At 39.1% G+C, this 24,929-nt stretch overlaps 1 protein-coding gene across 1 annotated transcript in view; it reads right to left on the bottom strand.

Annotated features, from left to right (window-relative positions):
- Positions 1–4,305: 4,305 nt before the first annotated feature.
- LOC115213922 (pre-mRNA-splicing factor 38A) overlaps positions 4,306–24,929 on the bottom strand; it is a 50,842-nt gene continuing 30,218 nt past the window's right edge. Inside the window, exons 5-9 of the mRNA XM_029782914.2 lie at positions 20,831–20,932; positions 14,603–14,718; positions 6,796–6,866; positions 6,255–6,279; positions 4,306–4,625 (exon numbers count right to left, since the gene is read on the bottom strand). Of these exons, the coding sequence (XP_029638774.1) occupies positions 4,424–4,625; positions 6,255–6,279; positions 6,796–6,866; positions 14,603–14,718; positions 20,831–20,932 (516 nt within the window). The 3' untranslated portion in view covers positions 4,306–4,423. The remainder of the gene's footprint in view (positions 4,626–6,254; positions 6,280–6,795; positions 6,867–14,602; positions 14,719–20,830; positions 20,933–24,929) is intronic.

Here is a 24,929-nt window from a genome sequence, read left to right as displayed (position 1 = left end):
CTTTCACCTGGAATTTTTTTAATAGCTCTAATGCACCTCATAAATGAACTTGACAGAACAGGGTATGATTATAAAATTGACAAGAAAATAAACTATTTTATACGGATGACTTAAAACTCAGAGGCAAAGATGAGCTTGAAAGCCTATTATGTTCTGTGAAAGCATTGGATGGAGTTTGGTCTTGATAAGTATGCCAAGACCACTTTTAAGAAAGGGAAATCAGGGAGGAATATCATAGGAGGGTACCAGCAGTTCTGAAACCTGAGCTAAATTCACATAGCAAGATGTTAATCATAAATTTCTAGGAAGTTCCAATTAATACTTATAGTTTCAATGCATTGAACTGGAACATCAGTGGAAAAACAAACAAAAAAATTGCAAGCTTGTAATAAGATACACCACCCAAAGGCCAATGTGGGTTGTCTTTACTTTCCCAGAACCCAAGGAGATTGAAGCTTGATCCAGTTGAAATTTCTTACAAAACCACAACTGGACTAGCCAAATGTCTTGAAACAGCTGATGTTGACCAAAATCACACCCATCAGTGGTTAGGAAGCTCAAGGATAAAGGCTGAAAGTGAAGGCTTCATCCAAGCAGCTTGAGACCAAAGCTTAGTGACCCAGAACTACCAAGCTAATGTGATGGAAAAATGAGTAGATTCAAAATGGTGATTTTGCAATATATTTTGGCAAAAGAATGTAACAGGCTCACAAATCAGAAAAATTTGCTCATTGAAATCACAAAAAAATATGGCATCTCAAGGTGATTATAATATGTGTTGATATTATACAAATAATATCAACACATAAAAATTGGTGTTGATATCATGGAGAGTAATGTTAGTGTGTTTTTGTATGTGGTTTATGAGTTCTGTGTTGTTTGTATTTATGGTCATGTATGATGTTTCTTTGCAGGTGCTGTTCTTGTTGGTTCTCTCTCTCTCTCTCTCTTTCTCCCTCTTTGCTACTGCTTGATGGGGCTGGGGTTATCCCAGGTTACCGGTCCTAAAGAAGTTATTGTGTAGAGCCGACCAGGTCCACCAGTGCTCTCCATTGCTGGCAGTCTTGTGCCAGCTCCTCTGCATCCTCCAAGGTGACATCAAGCCTCTGGGGTGTCCTCCTTAATCATGTCCAGCTATCAGGTGCTGGGCTTGCCACAGGACCTCTTACAACTATGTGAGTAGTTCCTTTAAGTGTGGATTTTAGGTTGTGCTAGTGTTTACAATGTTGATGATGACTGTGGTAGTAATGGTGATGATGATGATGGTATTGTTGAAGATGTTTCTTCTGTCTGTTCAAACTTCCCACTTTTTTTGGTCTCTTTTTCTTTTTGCTTGTTGATTGCCTCCTTCAATTTGGTTGCTTTCTTGTCACCTTTGCTATATGACATGTTTGAATAGTTCCAAGTTGGGAGGAAAATGTTCTGGAGGTGCTTGCCTTTTTGTTCTCTAGTTATTGGGTGGATTTCGGTTGCTGTTTCTGGTAGTAATGGGTGGCCCTTGAGAATAGTGTTTCTTTTGTTGTTGCTTCAACTGTTGATGTTTTTGTTGCTGCTTTCATGGCTGCTAATTTTACCATTACAGTTGCTGTTGCTGATGTGGTGATGGTATCAGGAGTAGTGGAGGTTTCCCTTCTTCCCTCTTTTGCTGTGGACAGAAAACCTTAAGATGGTCTGTGTCATCACACACAAAAAATTTCTTCCTGTGTGCAGATATCAATAAAATTGCAACCAATGGATATTTTTGGCATGCTGTTTTCATTATTTATTTCTTTACTGTTAATGCTGGTGGTGGTGGTAATGATGGTACGAGGGACGTTCAATAAGTAATGCCCCTGACCCACTTCCCATAGCCGTAGAGCAACGACACTTGGCAAAGTTATTAGTCTTTTTCTACATAGGAACCACCCAGAGTTACGCATTTCTCCCATCGTTTGATGCAGCTCTGAAGACCGTTTTTGTAGAAGACCCCAGCTTGGTCCTCCAACCACGACGTGACTTCAGAAATCAAGGCTGCATCATCTGGGAAATACTTTCCTTTCAAAATCAACTTCATGGCTGGGAAGAGGTGAAAATCAGAGGGTGCAAGGGGAGGAGTTCATAGTTGCACGCCTGTGCTTCTGATCTGGCGACACGCGAGTTGTGGACCGGAGCGTTGTCCTGCAGGAGGAGGATGCCTTTGCTGATCTTGCCCCGCCTCTTGATTTTGATAGCTTCTCTTAATTTCCTCAAAAGTGAAGCATAATAGGCTCCTGTAATTGTGGTACCCTTTGCCAGGAAATCTGTTATCACTACTCCGTCCTGGTCCCAGAAGACTGTGAGCATAACCTTGTCAGCAGAGGGCTGCACCCTTGCCTTCTTTGGAGGAGGTGAGTCACGGTGCTTTCACTGCATTGACTGGGCTTTGGTCTATGGATCATAGTGATGGACCCAGGTTTTATCCTGTGTGATCAGTCTTTTGAAAAATTTTGACTCATCTTCTTGGCACATCTCCAAATTCATCCTCGAGCACTCAACGTGTTCTTGCTTCTGGAAAGGTGTGAGCAACCTGGAAATCCATCTGGCAGACACCTTTTGCATATGCAAATGGTCATGAATGATAGTTTCCACAGACCCGGTACTAATCTTGACCTTATGGGCTATTTGGCGAATAGTTATGCGTTGACCTTCCAAAATGGCAGCCTCAATTTGACGGACAGACGTCTCATCAATGGCAGAAGGGGGCGACCAGATCTGGGAGCAGTTTCCACAGAGTTCCGACTATGTTCGGATTCACAATGCCAGCGTTTTACAAGGTCATATGATGGGGCATCATCACCATAAGTTACTTTCATTTCATCAAAAGTCTCCCGTGGTGTGCGTCCTTTCAAATACAAAAACCAGATCACTGCTCGACACTCAACAGGCTCTATTTCACACTTGACTCAGTTCAAACACCTGTAAATCAGAAACCACAATTAGTTCAGAGCTGTAATTCGCCACTTAATCTATAGAGGTATAAATAAGTGCACATGCAAAATTTCAGCTAGATCAAACAACTGCAAGTGGGTCAGGGGCATTACTTATTGAACGCCCCTCATAGTTATTGTTTTTGCATTAGCATCATTAGCAGGTGTGTTAATTTTGTTTTTGTACCTCTCGTCTTCATTGTTATTATTTCTGTTGGCACTAAGGCAGTGAATTTGCAAAATCATTAACATGCCAGACAAAAATTTTCAATGGCATTTTGTTCATCTTTATGTTCTGAGTTCAAATTCTGTTGAGGTCAACTTTGCCTTTCATCCTTTCGGAATCAATGAAATAAGTACCAGTTGAACACTGGAGTTAATGTAAGTGACAACCCCTACCGCAAAATTTCAGGCTTTGAGCCTATAGTAGAAAGGATTATTTCTGTTGGCACTGGTGGAGGCAGTACTTTGGTTTAATGTGTAGAAGGCAGTGTTAACATTGCTGTTCCAAACCATGTTTAAATTCCTCTGGTTTTCTGTCGAATATTTCAATGTGACGCTTAGAAATTTTTAAAAAAGAAATACGTAAATTTCACACTTTTACATATTTCTACAATTCTATCCCAAAAGGTGAAAGTACAATGAAAGTGAGGAACTCCTCAGAAGCTTGGTCACTTTACAAGAAGCACAGAGTAAACAGTTGTAAACATAGTCTTTTGAAATAGTTAAAGCAGACAAAATTTACAAGCAACTTGAAGTGACGTGTTATTGATAACAAAACAACAACTGGCACTTAGCCAACAATTTTGAGGGGTCAGGATTAATCAATATCACCAGCCTCAGTACTTGACTGGTATTCATTCATTTCATCGATCTTTAAAGCATGAAAGGCAAGTTGACTTTGGCAGTGTTTAAGCTCAGGAGAAATGCTACGAAGCATTTTGTCCAAGATGCTAACAATTCTGCCAGAATACTGCCTTAATAATATTTTCTTACCATAGACATGAGGCTTAAAATTTGGGATGGGGGACAGTTGACTAATATTTATTTTGACTCCCAACAAGATGAAAGTCAAAATTAACTTATAACAACTATTTCTAAAATATGCAAATGGGGGTGAGGGTGAGGGAGTTGATAATATTTGATCCCAATACTTCACTGGTACTTTATTTTATTGATACCAGAAGGATGAAAAGTAAGTCGACCTCAGTGGAATTTGAACTCAGAACATGAAGAGACGAAACAAGGTATTTTGTCTGATGCTTTAACAACTATATCAATCCACTGTCCTTTGGTCACTAGTACTAATAACTAAGACAAAGAGAAAATAGAAAGTTGATGAATTAATAACAAAGAGGAATTAATAAAAATGATGAGTTTATAACAAAGATGAATTTATTTACAAAGAGATGATGAACCGGAGTGGTTTACTTTGGTTTTAATGTTTTTACAAACACTAAAACTTGAATGCATTCACACTAAGGCCTAAGAGGGGCCATCCCAAGCCTGGCTCTGAGTTCATTGGCCTCTCGAATCTCATCTCGGCCCCCTCTATGACCTCTGTCTCTGTCTCTCTTGTCATCACGGTCACGGTCACGCTCACGGCCTCTATCCCGGTGCCTGTCAGTATCTCGGTTGCGTTCTCTGTGATCCCGTTTGGCTTTCTTACTGCGTTTCTTTCTGAAATTTTATGAAAATATTTATAAAAGTAGCAAAAATATGAAATAGAAAGTTAGATATAGCATATCTGTATATGTGCTTTTGTTGGAGAAAGAGGAACGAGTAGATAGAAAGAGAAAGAGAGATATTATAAGAAAAGGAGTGGAAGTTATGAGAGGGAAGAAAGGAATATGAGAGAAAAAGGAGAAATGAGGGAAAGAGAAGAAAGTGCCAATGGGGGAGATAGAAGAAAGATGGAGTGTAAGAAAGAGGGAGAGTGAAGGCAGGAGAGAAATGCAAATGTGAGTGAGTGTATGTAAGCTTTAGTAGCAGGTAATAAGTTTACAGTGAATCAAGCCAGTAACCTGTCTTTTGGCTTTTGTTAATTTGGTATGCTACAAAGCTCCATTCTATTTACATGTAAATGTAAAATTAATTTTCACTCAACATTTGTATTGATATATATATATTGTTAGTTTGTTGTTTTTAACTATTTACATTTCTGATTAACCTTTTCAAATATAGAAATTACACAATTTGATTTTACTTTTTTTTTCTATTCTCCAGATACAATGAATAATATTGTGTTGTACCACCCAGTAAACCTAAGTGAAAGGTGATGCTTTGTGAAGAAAGACTTTGTGAAAAGTGTTGTAATAATAATAATCCTTTCTTCTATAGGCACAAGGCCTGAAAGGGGTTTAGTCAATTTTATCAGCCCCATTGCTAGACTGGTACTTATTTTATAGATCCCAAAATGATGAAAGGGAAAGTTGATCCAAGTAAAATTTGAACTCAGAGCTTAAAGAGGGATAAAAATTCCACTAAGCATACTAATGATTCTGTCAGCCTGCTGCCTCAGTAGAAGTAGTAGTAACACTAATAATAATAAAACTTTGGCAATGCGAAGTGAATAGAGTATAATCTACTGAATGCCCAAAGACAGCATAAATAAGATGAGAAGAATGGCTGGACATTAAAAGGTGTAACTTGATGTATGTTGAAGAGGAAGCAGCTATACTGTTTTGGCTGCACATGATGTATGGGTGACACATGTTGGGTAAAATATGCTGGCAGTGAAAGGTGTCCTTGTCAAGTGAAGGACTCCCAGATCAAAAGAAGAGCAAGGTTGATATAGGAAGAAGTAATCAGAATGTTGAGCTTCAGATATGAGAAGATATATAATTTGTGCTTCATTTCTGCATGGCAAAATGAATATTATGAAGGTAATGGACTACTTATCCTGAATATAGTACATAAAATAAGTAATGCATGTACACATCTGCACTTCATGGCCCCTTGAGTGGTATGTCCATTTTCCAAATGCTGATGGAGATACTACATTAGTGTGGAATATAGTATTTTCTCACCTGTGGCTAATGATCTTACTGTTTGAAGGCCTTTCTACAATCAATGGAATAAATGCTTGTATTTATTATGCCACTACCACTCATGAAAATGTTATCCAAACTTAAAATCTTGCTCCCACCCCATCTCATATTTGTTTCAACAGTATTAACACAAACAAACATGTCTTAGCAAACACACAGTAAAAAAATATTTTGCTTAACAAACATGATAAAGTAATTGTCATCAAATAAGCATAAGATAAAAATAAACAATCAACATAAAGTTTAATGTTTTAGTTACCTGTCATCATCTCTGTGCCTCGTAACTGAAAAACAGAAGCAAACATTTTTCAGTCAACATCTTTAAATTTGAAAGTGAATTCATAAAGTAGATAACATAACAGCTTATTGCTTCAGATTTTAGCCAATCCATTGTCTATTCTAAAATGGCCAGTAAAACTCCGAAGTTACTTCTATGATGAGCAAGACACATTTCCAGAAGAAAAGATAAGAAAGAAATGAAGAAAAAAGCAGAAGCTGAAACATAGCTTTTAAACAATCGAATGGATTTGGTTGGCTAACATGACGGTGTTATAACATCTGACATGAAAAGGACTAAGTATAGCATATGAGAGAGGTGAGGATACCAGACAGTAAGCGAGAGAATACTGAATGAAAGTGTGCAAGAAGAAAGTGTAAGCAATGACAAGTATTTCTCAGACTGATGGTTAAGGCACTTATTTACTTAAAACTACTGTTCCACCTAATTAGAACTCTAAATGCAAACAATGAAATATAATCATACTTTAATAAGAAATGTTTAAACATTAAAAGGTACTTACCAGGTGAACGATGGCGGCGATCTCTGTTTCTAGAACTACTTCTTCTTCTGCTAACAGGGCTTTTTCTATCTCTGTAAAAGTAACAAATTAATGAATTGTTACAAAAATACTCTGGTTTGGTTAGTGCAACAGATAACAAAAACAGTAAGGTACTGTAAAAACAAGAGTCAACAAATTATATCCTGGCATATGGTAACAAATGTATCAGGTGAGGGCCTATACATGCGTTTAACTCCCAGTAGTACTGTCTACTTTATTATGAGTATATATTACAGAGTGCAATGGCTCCCTACTGTGAAATAGTGTAGAAGTATATTAATGAGAGTCATAGATTATATGCTTCTAGACATCAGTCATGGAGTTTGTGGTTAATACTCTGTCACTAGAACTGTACTGTAAGCATGACCAAGATACTTATTTAACTCAGAACCACTTCAATCACCTAGCTGCAGTAGGTAAGTAGTTGAAATGGAGTGGTATGGTTTACAGTTGTAAACATTACCAGTAACACTTTAAAACTGATCAGTGTTTTGTTAACTTACTATGATAACTTTATGATTTCCTATAAGTTTTGGCCACAAATAGAAGTGCACACATAACTACCTTACTTTTAATACTACTACAATAAATTAAGGCTCCAGGATTGAAAATTAATTATCTAAGTTTTGATGTGCAAGACAATACGAAACAGAACATACTGACAGTTTATTATACACCATGACCACATTCTAACCCATCTAATGTAATAACATACCCACCAAACAAAATTAAATGACACTATTTATATCGTGTTTTTCTATTTAACTGATTACTTATTTCAATGTCTGCTCTAGAAACACAAAAATTACAAGTTTTTTTTAATCAATGACTACTGAGCAAAATAAATTTCTTTACAACTTTTACAAGTTCTATGGATATTAAATACTCAGTTCACTTTAGCAGCTCTATTTGATATGATCAATTGTTTATATATAAAAACAAAACCAGCAACATGAGTAGTAACATAATTTTTTCAGATATTCATGGCTATAATAGTTAGTAGTGTACAAAAGACATCCTAATACTGACTATAAATTGTTCTCTCAGAAAAAAAAATCCCGTTCATGTAAGTATGACATGCACAATAGAGTATCACATATGTAATATGGTGAGTTGAAAAACTTCCATTAACTGAAATCCCCTTTGCAAACTAAACTCTCTCCAAAAGGTCTTAAAAGCTAAAAATCTCTTCTCTCTATATATAAACGGCAGTTTGTCTGTGTGTGTTTCTGTGTGTCTGTTTGGTTGTACCCTCACCCTGACCACGGCTTTCAACCGATTCTGATGAAACTTGATACACACATAGCCCAATGTCATAATTCATAACTAACGCAGCGAAAATTTTGAAAAGTTCCCCCAGTTCTGAAAAAAATTGATAAATTCGACATGGGGTCAAGAATCAGAAACACAAACCACAGACTGTCTAGGGGGCGCAACTCGGCCTTTTTAACTCTGACCTACCAATCCACTTCAGGCGTTCTCAGTTTCCTGTTAAACTCTGCTTCGCAATGTCCATCAATAAATCCCAAGGCCAAACGCTACAAGTCGCTGGGTTACATTTGGGCGAACAGTGCTTCGCCCACGGTCAACTCTACGTGGGCTGTTCACACGTTGGGAGGCGCAATGATGTTTTCATGTTTTCGCCCAAAGGGACAGCTAGGAACATCGTATATACAGAGGTATTCGAGTGAAGACAAGACATTGCAACGTCTACATGCACCTTCGTTCCCTGGAGGGAAAGGACTACATTGGGATTAGTCGTTGCCTACTAGGGGCTCTTACATACCTGGGCAACGCCGGGCTATGCTGCTAGTAATGAATAAAAGAGATAACTCCAACAATATCAACTAATACAGAGTTTCATAAAATTTGGGAGTGGATCTTGGAAGGAAAGAAGGAAGGAAAGAGGTGGTAGGCAGCATTACCAAATAACTAGAAGGACAACTGGATGACCGGTATGGTTGACTAAGAGTGAAGCAGAGAGGAACAGGCTGGTGCATGTCTTGCAATGTGAGGATCAGAGGTGTGAAGTGTTCAAAATCACATGAGAGAGAACCAAGATGTCAATGGCGAGAAATATATTTGAAATGATGAAGGCATACATGTCATCATTATGGAAGACAAGAAAGTGATATAGAATTGCTAATATGAGAGGCTGTTAAGAGCATGGAGAATGCCTGGGATAATGAGGCACTACCTTATGCTGACCTTAAAGAGAGACCAGCAATTCAAATTGATAGCAGTGAAGTAACTAAGGCAATCGAGGACAGGAAGAGAGACAGAGAGAAAGCAGCAGGCCCATCAGAGATAATTGCAGAGATGCTCAAAATATCCAGTAAAGGATTACCACCTAAATAGTTAATCAAGTTAAGGCATTTGAAAGGGTATCACAAATAATGATATTGTGGTCACTAGGGAAACTAAGCATTGAGGAAGAGTTTGTGAGAGCCAAACAAACCAGGTACAAAGACACAGTAAATAAAGTGGGAGTCAACAACGACTTCAGTAAGGAATTTAGTGTGAGGGCTAGGTATGTAAAGAAGTTTTATAGAAATGTCCAATGGAAAAGCATAGTTATGTTTGAATTAGGATATGACCTGACAGTTATAAACATTACTAGGTGTGGTGTGTATTTAAAAAAACTGTACATGATAATGAAATTAAACTTGAGAATTAAGTATGTGGATGGCTGCTAGAATGCAATGAAAACAATATTAAGGGGTGGAAATGCTTAAAGAGCTACATAAAATGGAGTTGTGTTTGTGTAAGAACTAATATTTGTTTGTATGTATTAATTATAAGGTAAAAATAAAAAAATAGGAAATTAGTTGTTAATAGTACAGATTTAGATCATAAATACTTGCTGTGGCTATAAATATCTAAAAAGAATGTTCAGAGGTTTAATTAGAGGCAAACTGAAAATAACAATGTAGGGGAGATGATGGAGCTAGGAATAAAGAGTAGTAAAAAAAATTTTAATTATAAGTATCGATTGACCATGTTTAGGTATAAATAAAAGTATGAGTTAAGAAGCTAGTTTGGCATAAAGTGAGAGGGAAGTATATAGTAATATTATGTAATTAATAAATATTGAAGTAATAGGAGATTCAGTTCTATATTTAAGAGATAAGGAATTATGCACATTATTTACATTATTTACATTTGACGGATATTTGTCCTCATTTTGTTTGTTGTTAACATGTTTTGGCTGATATACCCTCCAGCCTTCACCAGGTGTCTTGGGGAAATTTCGAACCTGGGTTCTCATTCTTAAGGTATTTTTCGATGTTGTTGTTATTATTACTATTATTATTCAGGTCACTGCCTGGAATCGAACTCGGAATCTTGGGGTTAGTAGCCCACACTCTTAACCACCATGCCATATGCCTATAGGCATTAAGAATATACCAAAAAAATTTTTTTATGAGTAGTGGGTGCACATAAGTATACAAAATAATTCATATATAATATCATATAAAAAAAATATAAGGGAAAAAAATTTGTTAGTATATACTAATACATTAGAAGAGAACATATCTGCAAATTAGTATACATAGGTATAGGTATTCTAGTTGATTTTTTACACAGATATAGGTATTCAAGTTGTTTTATTTGAGGGTGTACATGAAAGAAGGAACAGCGTACAAAAAATAAATAAATAAATAAATATACTCATACTGGTGCAAAGAGAGAGAGAAAAAACCCCACACACACATATATATATTTATATGTATGTATATATAGTGGTAAATATATATGTGTGTGTGTGTGTGTATGTGTGGAACATGTATATGTATTAAAAATACATATTAGTGGTAACATTTAGCACATAATATAAGCACATAAGAAGAAGAAGAAAAATCTGACATAGAAAGGCTATATATACAACGTATAGAAGGTGGTAGAGGCCTTATACAGCTGGAAAACTACAATAAAATAACCACCATAGGACTGCAAAAATATCTACTTCAGAAGGAAGGAAAACTGATACAAATAGTGGCAAAACACGAGCAAAACAAAAAACTGTTCTCAGTATTTAAGGAAGCTGACAAATACAAACAAGAAATCATGCCACCTAACAAATATGAAGAAGAAGATGAAGAAACAACAAAAGCTATAAAACAAATGAAATCTAAACTAAAACTAGAACAGCAACGAACCATGATAAAATGATGGCAAGAAAAGCCCCTTCATGGCAAATACTGGACTAAACTAAACGCAAAAGAAATAGACAAAGAAAAATCCCAGCAATAGTTGAGAAGCTCAGGACTCAAAGCAGAGACAGAGGGATTTTTAATTGCAGCACAAGACCAAAGCCTCCCCACCAGAAATTACCAAAAACACGTAATGAAAAGAAATATAACAAGTAACTGCAGAATATGTGGAGATGGACAAGAAACAATAAATCATATTATCTCTGGCTGCCCAGTCCTGGCTAAGAAGGAATATATTCACAGACACAACAGAGTTGGGACCTACATACACTGGAAGCTATGCCAACATTACAGAATAACAACAGAAAAAAGATGGTATAGGCACACACCAGAAAAGGTCACAGAAAACGAGAAAGCAACCATACTCTGGGATATGCCGATACACACAGATAGAGAAATTAAGGCCAACAGAGCAGATATAGTTGTCAGGGATCATGAAGAAAAAAATGCTTTCTAATTGATGTATCAATACCAGCAGATGACAACGTGTCTCTAAAAGAAATGGAGAAACTTTCAAAATACAAAGACCTGGAAATAGAGGTAACCAGAATGTGGAATCTAAAAACAGAAGCAATTCCTGTCATAGTAGATGCATTAGGCATGATAAAAAAATATTTAGACAAATACATACCAAAACTTACAAACACATATAACATACAGAAAATTGCACTACTAGACACTGCACACATCCTATGCAGAACACTTTCCATACAATAACCATCAGAGCATCACAACAAATCACAGCACATACCCAAGGCACACAGAGCTGCGCTCGGTAGTGAAGTGAAAGCACGCTATAAAAATAAAACTACTGAATAATAATAATAATAATAATAATAATAATAATAATAGATATACACACACAATGACAAATAGGACTAATATACAGAAATGCACACATGGTTGTAGGCAAGTTGGACACCAAGAGGTATTATATGTGTTTGCATATATCAGGCATAAAATGTAATTAAATATCAGGTAGATTGGCAAGTAGCATAAAACAGTATTAACATAGGTAAGTGGAAGAGGTTTTTTGTTAAGGACATATTATGCAAATAAAATAAATTTTAAAAAATTAATAATTAATAAAAACTTTTAAAACTCCAAATATGCTAAAATATTTAATAATAAAAAAATCAGATTTGGATTTTCAGTCTCTTCAAACCATTTTAGGATAATCTCTTTTAACAATAAGAAACTGGACGTACTCTATAACAAAAAAACTTCACCAAATATACCTAGCAACTCCAATAATTCTATGACTAACAACTACTATTATAATAACAACCAAAACTCCATTATCTCTAATAAATATAGACATAACAACATAGTACCACTCAATAATTTAAATTGTGAAGTAGATAGAAATTGCAAAATGAAAGAAGTAGTATACCAAGCAATCATTATTACTCATAACTCCTAAATTTATATACATTGGTTGCACAAAAAATTCTATAAAATCACAAATCAATAATCACAGATCTTCATTTAATGACCCTAGAAAAGAGAATAATACAGGTCTATCTAAAAAAATTTGGCAACTCAAAAGAAACAATATTGATTACTCAATATCTTAGAAAATCCCTATCTTCTGCTCCCTCTTATAGATATAATAACAAAATTTGTAGGTTATGTTTGGGAGAAAGCTACAATATGAGAATGAATGGACATCTGGTTAATACTAGGGATGAAAAGTTTTTTTCATGTAAACACATGAGCAAATACCTTTCTATTAAGCTCAAATAATTCTTACCCAACCCCTTGAATTTTTTACTAACATTCCTATTTCTAATATCTTGATCTTTTAAAAAATATCTCTATACATTAACTCTTTCTATGGAATTCGATTACTCATCACATCCTCTGCACATCATATTATCTTACACTATATTGTGATATATATTTGTTTGACTCTTCCCTCTAATAATTACATGACCCACATTTTCTCCAAATCTCCTGACACCTCCCTTTCTTTCAATATATTTTCTATAATTTCCTTTAGTATATAATATACCTATATTTTTTGTAATTCATTTTATTTGCATAATAATAAAATTAACAATAACATTAAACACCAGGAATGTACAAAAAAAAGACTTCCTCATATACCGAGGAGGGGGGATCTCTAGAAGTAGTAGATAGTTTCCGTTAATTAGGCAACCAAATTAGTAGTTGGGGTGATTGTTCCAAAAGCATAGCTGCTAGAATAAGAATAGACTGGGTGAAATTCAGAGAGCTACTACCTCATTAATAATGAAGGGCCTCTCTCTTAGAATCAAAGGCAGATTGTATGAAGCCTGTGTACAAACAGCTATGCTACATGGCAGTGAGACATGAGCTGTGATTATTGAGGAAATGTGAAGACTTGAAAGAAATGAAGCTAGTATGCTTCGCTGGATGGGTAATGTCAGTGTGCATATACAACAGAATGTAAGTGATCTGAGAGAAAAACTGGGTATAATCAGAATCAGATGTAGTGTGCAAGAGAGAAGACTGCGCTGGTATGGCCATGTAATGCATATGAATGAAGACAATTGCATCAAAAGGTCATTATCTCTAATTGTAGAGGAAACATGTGGAACAGGCAGACTCAAGAAGAAGTGGGATGAAGTGGTGAGAAAGGATCTACAGGTGTTGGGACTCACAGCAAGGATGACAGAGGATTAAGACACCTGGTGGCTTGCTGTGCTAGAAAAGACATCAAGCTAAGTAAAAGTGTGGTTGCCCTTGCATACAGCCTTGTCCCCTGCAACCTTCCCAGTTGAGCATCTCTAATCTTGAGGGCTCATAGGTGCTGGTGGCATGTAAAAAGCACCTGTGTTGGTGCTGCATAAAAGCACCCAGTACACTTTGTAAAGTGGCTGGCATTGGGAAGGGTATCCAGCTGTAGAGACCATGCCAAAATAGGCATGAAACCTGAACAGCCCTTCAGCTGGTTAGCTTCTGTCAAACCATCGAACCCATGCCAGCATGGAGAACAGACGTTAAATGATGATATAATGATGATGGCGATGATATGTATATGTGTGTATGTATACATGTGCGCATGTGTATGAAAGTTGATATTCCACAGCAGTCAGTACTTGAGTGAAACTTAGTTTTATGATGTTAACATCCCTTGTTGATATTAAACTGGTTACTTTGCCCTTTTGTAGATTGAGGAATAAAAAAATAAATCACCGACCTAGGGTAGTGAATTGATGGAACTGTTAGAGTACTAGGCAAGATACGTTGTGGTATCTGTTGTAGCCCTTGTGTTTTGATAGCAACTACTGTAACAACAGTAGTTGTAGCAACCCAAAAGCAGTGACAATTCTGTTGGGAGGAGTGGAGACTTGCTAGTGTAGGCAACTGCTAATCTTCAAATATAGAAAAAAAAAAAATTCTTTTAAAACTTGCTTAAGCCTGTGCACACAGACATAATGTTAACCCAGAGGAGACCTAATCTAGCTTTGAGGTTAAGAAGCCACATAACTGAACTTAATTCCTCTGGTTAGGAATTCAAATTTATTTTCCAATCTAAAAATCTGTAGTCAACAAATGACAAGCAGTACCTTCTGTGTGGAGAGCGACTTCTGTTTCTTCTCCCTCGTGGGGATGGGCTTCTGTAACTTTTATCTTCTTTGTGACTCCCTCGTTTCCTTTCTGGTGTTGGACTACGGCGAGGCTCCTGAATTCACAAAAACGACAATGCATTTTTATTCCTGTTTTGTAAGCATGGAGGGCATGAAGGGAAGGTTGTATTAAACATAACTAATATGGCTGAGGATGACTAGTAGCCTGGCCCAGTAGGAGATCCAAGCTGTAACAGCTAGAGGGAGAGAGATCTGCACAAGCACTATGCTGTATGTTATTTAAGAAGCAAGAGATGATACAGGTGGTGGATCAAGAGGGGATAGCGACAGATGGAGGTAGAGCAGAAGGTAGAGAGTGATGGACAGGAATGGAGGTGCAGTTTGATGGGAAATATCAATATGGGAGGGGGAAAGAAGAAAGAGATAAGAGTGGCTCAGGGATGATAGTTCGGGGAGAGACGATGAGCAAGGTATAGGAACAGTGGGGAGGGAGATGTAGAGGTACGTAAGGGGTAGCTATAGTGAATAGGCATAGTGAAGGTCAAAAGAGGGCACTGGGAATGATAGTAGATTCAAGATGAAGATGGCAGAAGAAAAGAAGAGGAGGAATAGCATGTGAGAAAGGATGATAATAAGAATGAAAGCTGGAAGTGGAGAGAAGGAAGGAACTGGCAGTACAAAAAACTAGGGGATGTAATGTGTGTCAAGGAGGGGTGGTTTTTGGGTGAAAGGAGCAGGGAGATGAGATGTGGTGAATGCTTGAAGAAGTATGAGTGTAGGGACAGCACTCAGCATATGGGGAAAGGAGGATGAGTAAGGAGATGAGATGTGAAGGTGGTATGGGTGTAGGGACAAGGTCCAGCACATACAAGCATAGGCAAAATTTTTTAGAACCTCATATTTGCTCTTATGATTGGGTCTTCTCAAACATGGCAAATCACAAATCAGCTTGGTTCTTTGTTATTGCATCCATGAAGCTCTGCATTTTTACTTCATTCCATGTCTTCCTGGGGTCTCCCTCTTCTAGAACATCCAACCACTTTAAGCAACTAGTATTTCTTTACTCAGCTGTCTTCATTCAAACACATCACATGACCAAATCAATGCAGTCTTCTCTTTTGCACACTACATCTGATTGTGCATAATTTCTCTCTCAGTACATTAGCACTTTGTCACACAAGCACACTGACATTGCACATCACTTGGAGAATACTAGTTTCATTCCTCTAGTTTCCACATGCCCTTTCTATTCAGATACTACATCTCATGACCACAGAGCATTGTTGTACATACACAAGTATCATACAATCTACCATTCACTTAGAGCAAGAGAAAGATGTTTGTTGCCAACCAGGATAATAGCTCTCTGAACTTCCTCCATCCTATTCTTATTCTAGCAATGAGAACTGTTAGAACATCCCCCATCACTGCTAATTATATTACCCAGGTACAGAAACTATCAACCACCTCCAGGGTATTTGAGGAAATCTATTTCCCATGTTTTCTTAGTATTTATTGCTCTTGTGCATCATCCACATATAGTCTACATTATCCATTAGCTTTCCTGTTATTCCACCGCACCACTTATGTGTCCATAGTTTGCGCTGGGTACACTATATGGGGTTCTTGCCAACACCTTTCCTACATATTGAGCAGGGCTATTGACCTGAAGGGGATAGAGACCAGTCTGATTTCCTGCTTACTAGAATTTGGGTCTTTGTTAAGTTAACTTTAAGGCCCTTTAATTCTGGAATTTCTTTTCGAATTCTGTTACAGATTCTAGTATAAGAGAGATCATCACCATATAGTTATTCCCAGGGGCAACCTGTCTTAAATTCCTTTCTCCTCCATTATGGCCTAGAGGACAATAATGAATAGGAAGGGACTGAGAATTGAGGCCTGATGAATTTCTACTTGTATTCTAAATTCATTACTGAACTTGTTAACTCTTACTTTACTGACTGCACCCATGTATATGGCTTGTTCTAGGCTGTATCCCACTCTGCCAGATACTTTAAGTATCTCAGTGGTAATTCTTGATGGACTTGTTGTGTTACCCTTAATTGCCCTATCTATCATTAACTAGGATAGCTGATCCCTCTCTCTATTGGGTCAATGTTAGAGAGACTCCCTTGCTCTCATGCCATTTCCACATTTAACCTTCCCAGGCGAAGAATTTACCTCACAACATAGACTGGTAGTTAATGACTTTAGGATCAGGACTAAGAGAATGACCAGAAGACGACCAACGTGGAGAAGAAGGATCTGGAAGCTTAAAGATCCTGCGAATGGACAGAGACTTAGGGACATATTACTTGAAGCCTTTGACGAAGTAGAAGGGGATATAGCTTCACATGGGGTAGAAGACAACTGGAGGTCTCTAAGGGACAACCTGCTGAGAGCCATTGACCAGATCTGTGGCTGGTGCAAAGTCGCCTCTCGACCCAAAATAACGTGGTGGTGGAACAATGTTGTAGACAGGGCTATTAGAGAAAAGAGACAGGCTTGGAAGGACTGGGAAAATGGTGGTAGCAGGGAGTTGTATTAGACTGCCAAAAGAGAAGCTAGGAGACAGGTTTATTTAGCCAGAGGGGAAGCAGATAAGAAAAAATTTGCCAATGTTCTGCGCCGTGAGGACCAAAGACTTGAGGTATTGTTGCAAGACAGTGTGTGAGAGAGAATCGTGATGTGGTAGGAGAGAAATGTATTCGCATGGATGATGGCTCACTTGCGCTGAATGAGGATGCAAAGAGAGAGGTATGGAGACACCATTATGAGAGGCTGCTAAATAAAGAAAATGAATGGGATAAAGAGAGTCTGCCTAATGTCGACCCAACAGAGGGACCAGCTATCCGAGTTGACGGTTCCTTAGTAGTTAAAGCAATTAGAAGCATGAAGACAGGGAAAGCCCCAGGCCCATCAGGAATTACTGCAGAGATGCTTAAAATATCTGGTAGTGTCGGCTATAGCCTAGTCACCCGTATAGTTAACCAGGTGATATACGAAGGAGTCATATCCAATGACTGGTGTAGCAGCACCATAGTCAACTGTTACAAAGGTAAAGGTGACGCATTAGATACAAATAATTACAGAGGTATCAAGCTTTTGGATCAGGTAATGAAGGTTACGGAGAGGATCATAGCCCAACTTATTAGGGAGAGAGTCAGCTTGGATGAGATGCAGTTTGGTTTCATGCCAGGGAAAAGCACCTACGATGCCATATTTCTGGTGAGACAGCTGCAGGAGAAATACCTAGCTAAAGATAAACCCCTATACTTAGCTTTTGTGAACTTGGAGAAAGCCTTTGACAGGGTCCCCTGATCCCTTATCTGGTGGGCGATGCAGAAACTGGAGATTGACGAATGGTTAATAAGGGCTGTACAGCCCCTTTACAGAGAGGCTGTTAGTAAGGTTAGGATTGGCAATGAGTATAGTGAAGAATTCCTGGTAGAAGTAGGCGTCCACCAAGGTTCAGCCCTCAGTCCCCTTTTATTCATCATAGTCCTCCAGGCAATAACAGAGGAATAACGGGTTGCCTCTAGGAGCTTCTCTAAGGCGATAACGGAGGAATTCAAGACAGGATGCCCCTGGGAGCTCCTATATGCTGATGACCTTGCTCTAATTGCTGAGTCACTATCAGAACTAGAGGCAAAGTTTCAAGTGTGGAGACAAGGATTAGAATCGAAGGGCCTTAAAATCAACCTAGCTAAAACCAAAGTCCTAATATGTAGGAAGGCAGAGAAATCACAAACACCTTCAGGTAGATGGCCCTGCTCGATCTGTAGAAAAGGCGTAGGTAGAAACTCTATAAGATGCACCAAGTGTAAACTATGGACACATAAGAGGTGCAGCAATATCAAAGGAAGGTTAACTAGGAAGATAGTTTTTGTATGTGGCAGTTGCTCAGGAGCAATAAACACTGAAAATGCTCAGAGACCAACTTCTGCTACATTCCAGGGAGAAAAACTAGAAATAGTTGATAGTTTCCGTTACCTAGGTGACCAAGCCAGTAGCGGGGGCGGGTGTGCTGAAAGTGTAACTGCTAGAGTTAGAATAGCCTGGGCAAAGTTCAGAGAGCTATTACCTCTGCTGGTGACAAAAGGCCTCTCGCTCAGAATAAAAGGCAGACTGTATGACACATGTGTATGAACAGCCATGCTACATGGCAGTGAAACTTGGGCCGTGACTGCTGAAGACATGCGTAAGCTCGCAAGAAATGAAGCCAGTATGCTCCGATGGATGTGTAATGTCAGTGTTCATACTCGACAGAGTGTAAGTACCCTGAGAGAAAAGTTGGACCTAAGAAGCATCAGTTGTGGTGTGCAAGAGAGACGTTTGCGCTGGTATGGTCATGTAGCGAGAATGGATGAGGATAGTTGTGTGAAAAAGTGCCACACCCTAGCGGTTGAGGGAACCTGTGGAAGAGGTAGACCCAGGAAAACCTGGGACGAGGTGGTGAAGCACGACCTTCGAACATTAGGTCTCACCGAGGAAATGACCAGAGACCGAAACCTTGGAAGTATGCTGTGCGTGGGAAGACCCGGCAGGACAAGTGAGACCATAACCCGTGGCCTCTACCTGTGACGTAGCCAGTCCAATTATGCATACCTTTCCTTCTTATGACACAAACCCTACTTGTGTAGACCTGTTGAGACAAGTGAAAATCAAAATCGAAATCGATCAACATCAATGGAAATTGTAGCAGTGATACCAGTGCCGATGGCACGTAAGAGAACCATCCGAATGTGGCCGTTGCCAGTGCTGCCCCGACTGGCCTCCGTGCCGGTGGCACGTAAAATGCACCATCCGATTGTGGCCGTTTGCCAGCCTTGTCTGGCACCTGTGCAGGTGGCACGTAAAAAGCACCCACTACACAAATGGAGTGGTTGGCGTTAGGAAGGGCATCCAGCTGTAGAAACACTGCCAGATCAGACTGGGCCTGGCGCAGCCTTCTGGCTTCCCAGACCCCAGTTGAACTGTCCAACCCATGCTAGCATGGAAAGCGGACGTTAAACGATGATGAATAGTCTTAAAATCAAAAAATTAAGTTAGGGAAATTCTTCTTTGTGAATAAAAATACCAGACTTCTGTAACTGTTTTCACAGGATTTTTACAGCTGGATACCCTTCCTAACACCAATCACTCAGCAGAGTGGACTGAGTGCTTTTCACATGGCACAAGCACAGGAGAGGTCAGTTTAGGCAAAGTTTTTACAGCTGGATGCTCTTCTGAACACGAACCACTTTACAATGTGGACTGGATGCTTTTAAGTAGCACCTGCACTGACAGGGTCACCAAGTACTTGCAAGAAAAAAATAGAAACTCTTTTGAGAGGAGAGGGGGCATTGGAGAAGGTGATCTTGTATCAGATGTTGAAAGGTTATAGTGAGGCAGAGAGACAGAAACAGGTGTCTTGCTGTAGAAGATGTACAAGGTTACCCAGCTAGGGAGAAAGAGATCAGGAATGAAGACAGAAACAGGTGTGCTACCGCAAAGGAAATACATGGTTACCCAACCTGAGGGAAGTGCAGGAGAGAGAGAGAGAGAGAGAAACGGCAGGATAGAGATGGTGGCAAAGTGCCAGGCATACGCAATGATACAATGAGAGGAGCATAGGTAAAACACACAAGTCAGAACTAGCAGAGAGCAATGACACAGTGGCACAGGGCCAAGAGGACAGGATTGGGGAATGAAGTGGAAATGTGAGGAAGAGAAGAGATGTAAGTTGGTTTACTGTGGTAGAGTGTGTGAGAAATTTTTCGTGTTAAGTGTGGGTGGACTATTGGAAATGAATGACAATGCTTGTATGACAGTGACACATTTACAAGTAACATACAATGTCAAGACAAGGACACACACACATACATATATATATATGTATGCAACATGCTTCTTTCAGTTTTTGCCAACCATATCCACTCACAAGGCTTTGGGCAACTCGGAGCTATAGTAGAAGACACTTGCCCAAGATACCAGACAGTGGGACTGAACCTGAAACCATGTAGTTGGAAACCAAACTTTTTAACCACTGAGGCATGTCTATGTCTAAAAAGTGATACTTTACAGCATTTAGGTTTCTTAAATGTTCATCCATCTAAAGAACTAACAAGGCTGAATGTTGCTTAACTTTGGTGACTAGATGAGAACATGATATGGTTGTAAGCAACCATATGTTATTTTTAGATAACAACTGAAACAATTACTTACAATAATTTCTTCTTCTTCTGAAGACTCTACATCTTCAATGTCTTCCTCTAAAGCACTTATTCGTGGTTCTAATTGATTCGTATCTTCTAGCACACTCCTTTTCTGTGAAATACAAATAACAATTCTGTCATGTATTTTTTCTCAAGTCAAGTTTCAAAACATTATAATTTAGTCAATTCATTAATAAAACTTGCAATTGCTTACTTCATCAAAGGACAATTTCAATTTTCTACACAATTTAATGTCATCATTTACATCTACATGAAAATTTTAATTTTCTTTGTAATAACATACCTCAGAGATTTAAATATAAAATTTATTCAGATTAATTTTAAAGTATCTTCAATTGTTGAATTTTTCCATTTTTTTTTTCGTGTATACATATGCAGCCATTGTATAAATTTTCATGTATATATATGCAGCCATTGGCCATTGGCACAATACAGCCACCTGACTCTTTTCCAGTTTGTCTTACTTTACTGTATGTAGGACATTCAGTTATAATAGGCAGACAGAGCATCCAGCCATAAAACCATTCCAACAAATAAAACAATTCAACAATGAAGAATTCTAAAAAATTTTTTAACCCTTTAGTGTTCAGATTACTGTCAGATGTTCTATCTCATATAATTTTGTTAAGTTAATTACTCGTTTCTTCCCCTGTTTAATCTCGTCTTTATTATCATATCTCGTCCTTCTGTCCCAAACAAAACTTTGCTTACTCGTTTCTCCTCACTTCCCAGTCTGTTCAATTTAATTCTATCACCATATTTTTGTCTCTCTGTCCCCAAACTAAACTCACTTCCAGTTGCAGCTTATCTGTTTAAAAACTCTCGTCTCATGTCATCTCTTTCCATTCCTTCGCCAAACGATGTCCGAGAAGCTAAGCTAAAAGTCTTTCTCTCTCATTTTCCATTCTTGTATGCATTTGCCTTTAACACCTTAAATGTATTATTTACTAACAGCTTGTTATTTTTCATGAGCTAACCATTGAAAATGTCCCCTCAAAATATAATTTTTAATTCTATCTCATAATTTCGTTAAGTTAATTACTTGTTTCTCCACCTTTTTAATCTCATCTTTATTACCATATCTCGTTCTTCTGTCCCCAAACAAAACTTTGTTTGTTCGTGGTGCACCAGCCCTTTCCCACCCCCACCACCAATACCGGATATCTCTATCCTATTGTCCCACCATCTACACCAGATATCCCTTCTCCCATCACCATTACCGGTGTCTATTCTCACACATATTTCACTGACTATCTTAGGTTTCGTTCTGTTGAGAAATTTGTTACCACCCCTTCCAGTTATCTCTTCTCCCAATTCCCCCTCTTCACTGGTGCTGTTCCCTATATTCCTGCACTCTCTCTTATCTCTCTCCCTCATTTCTCTACTAATGCAACCAGGTATCTGCCCACCTACTTAACCGGTTATCTTTCGTTCCATTTTCATTCTGTATAGAAACACGTCAACTACTACCCAGGAATTTTCCTTGGCATTATGAAGTGAAGGAGAAGCTATTTGGTTGCCCATGTGTGCTTATTCCTGTGTGTGGGTGTGCTTGTGTATATATAGGAATGAGCATGTTTCCTCTCTCTGTCTGAACCCTTCCCCGCTGGTGGTACTCTCCATTATTCTTGCAATCCCCCTCTACCCGGGCAAACGCAACCAGTTTCAGCTGACTCCCTCCTAATCTAACATTGGAATATCCATATTTTGCTACCCCACTTGAATCTACATCATTCCATGACCATAATGCTTATGCTTACAACACTGCTAACACCAGCTCCTACCTCCAGTAAGGGTAACAATCTTAACACGCCTGAATGCTTATCATTCGATGACCATAATACTTATGCTTACAACACTGCTAACACCAGCTCCTACCTCCAGTAAGGGCAACAATCTTAACATGCCTGAATGCTTGAATGTTGTCAGGTCGGAAGAGAGAACAGATGAAACATGCCTAACAAACGAACACCACCACAACAAATCTCTTCTTTTCAGGTGCTGAACAACATCCCTCCTCCCCAAACTTCACCCCACATTCCCTTCCCAGTTTTCAGAGTTGGCACAATGAAAGGTAGGTCTAGTGAGATTGTAGAGATGCTTGAAAGGAGATGGGTTGATGTATGCTGCGTACAAGAGGTAAGCTGGAGAGGAGCTTCAGCTAGGGTCCTCACAGGCAAGGCACATAGGTATAAAGTCTTCTGGCAAGGTAACATGGATGGTGTCAGGGGTGTAAGCATACACCTCACAAAGAAATGGGTGGATAAGGTTATAGAGGTTGTTACAGTATATGATAGAGTGTTTCAGCTCAGGCTAGTCCTGCAGAATAGCACAGCTATTATCTCCACCTACACCCCACATGTGGGGCTACCAAATGATCAGAAGGACCACTTTTATGATACCCTTCTACAGGCTACCTGAAAGACGAGTAGCAGTGACCTCATCTTTGTGGCTGGAGACTTTAATGGGCATGTCAGGCAGGAATCGGGTATCTTCACTGGAGTACACGGTGGCCATGGTATTGGCACCTGAAACGATGAGGGAACCAGGCTATTGGAATTCTGTGATGCATGTAACCTTTTAATCTGCAACACTAACTTCAGGAAGCCAGACAGCCACCTGATAACCTATCAATCAGGGGACTCTGCTAGCCAGATTGATTTCATCCTCACCAGACAGCGGGACGCAGGGTTGCTTTTAAATACAAAGACCCTGCCGGGTGAAGAATGTACCTCCAAGCATAGGCTAGTCATTAGTGACTTTAGGCTCGAGGCCAGAAGGATACCAAGAAGCAGACCAATCCAGAAAAGTATTTGGAAGCTAAAGAACCCTTCACATGGTCAGAGATTTAGGGACATCCTCATCAAGAAATTTGAGGAGAGGGAGGAGCTACAGACATCGGACATAGAAGGTAGCTGTAAATTCCTACGGTACAGCTTGCTGAGTGCCACAGACCAAGTCTGTGGCTGGTGCAAAGTCCCTTCCAGACCTAGAGTTACGTGGTGGTGGAATAGTACAGTAGACAAGGCCATTAGAGCAAAGAAACAGGCCTGGAAAGCCTGGAAGGATGGGGGTAGCAGGGAACTGTACAAGGTAGCCAAAAGGGAGGCTGGGTGGCAGGTATACATAGCCAAGAGCGAAGCGGAAAAGAAGTTTGCCAATGTCTAGCGATGTGAGGACCAAAGAACTGAGGTATTTCAGATTGCAAGACAGTGTGTGAGAGAAAATTACGATGTCATAGGAGAGAAATGTGTCTGAATGAATGATGGGGCACTTGCTTTTAATGATTCTGAAAAGAAAGAGGCTTGGAGAAGCCATTATGAAAGACTGCTGAATGTGGAGAATGAATGGGAGGAGGAGAGCCTGCCAAATTTTGACCCAGAAGAAGGACCAGCCATCCGAATAGACAGCTCCTTTGTAGTTAAGGCAATTAAGGGTATGAAACCAGGTAAAGCCTCCGGCCCATCAGGAATCAATGCTGAGATGCTTAAAACAGCTGGCTATGTGGGCTATGGCCTAGTCAGCTGCATTGTAAACTAGGTAGTTCATAATGGAGTCATACCCAATGACTGGCGTAGCAGCACCATAGTCAACTGCTACAAAGGTAAAGGTGATGCTCTAGATAGAAATAACTACAGGGGTATCAAACTGCTGGATCAGGTGATGCAGGTCACGGAGAGGGTCATAGCCCATCTCATTAGGGAGAGAGTCTGCTTAGATGAGATGCAGTTCGGTTTTGTTCCGGGTAGAAGCACCACTGATGCCATATTCCTGGTTCGACAACTGCAGGAGAAATACCTAGCTAAAGATAAACCCCTATACTTAGCTTTTGTGAACTTGGAGAAAGCCTTTGACAGGGTCCCCTGATCCCTTATCTGGTGGGCGATGCAGAAACTGGAGATTGACGAATGGTTAATAAGGGCTGTACAGGCCCTTTACAGAGAGGCTGTTAGTAAGGTTAGGATTGGCAATGAGTATAGTGAAGAATTCCTGGTAGAAGTAGGCGTCCACCAAGGTTCAGCCCTCAGTTCCCTTTTATTCATCATAGTCCTCCAGGCAATAACAGAGGAATAACGGGTTGCCTCTAG

This window comes from Octopus sinensis, linkage group LG7 (genome assembly GCF_006345805.1).
Source record: "Octopus sinensis linkage group LG7, ASM634580v1, whole genome shotgun sequence".
NCBI classification, from domain to species: domain Eukaryota; kingdom Metazoa; phylum Mollusca; class Cephalopoda; order Octopoda; family Octopodidae; genus Octopus; species Octopus sinensis.
The sequence above is the reverse complement of the archived record's forward strand: the minus strand, read 5'-3'. Positions and strand labels throughout refer to the sequence as shown.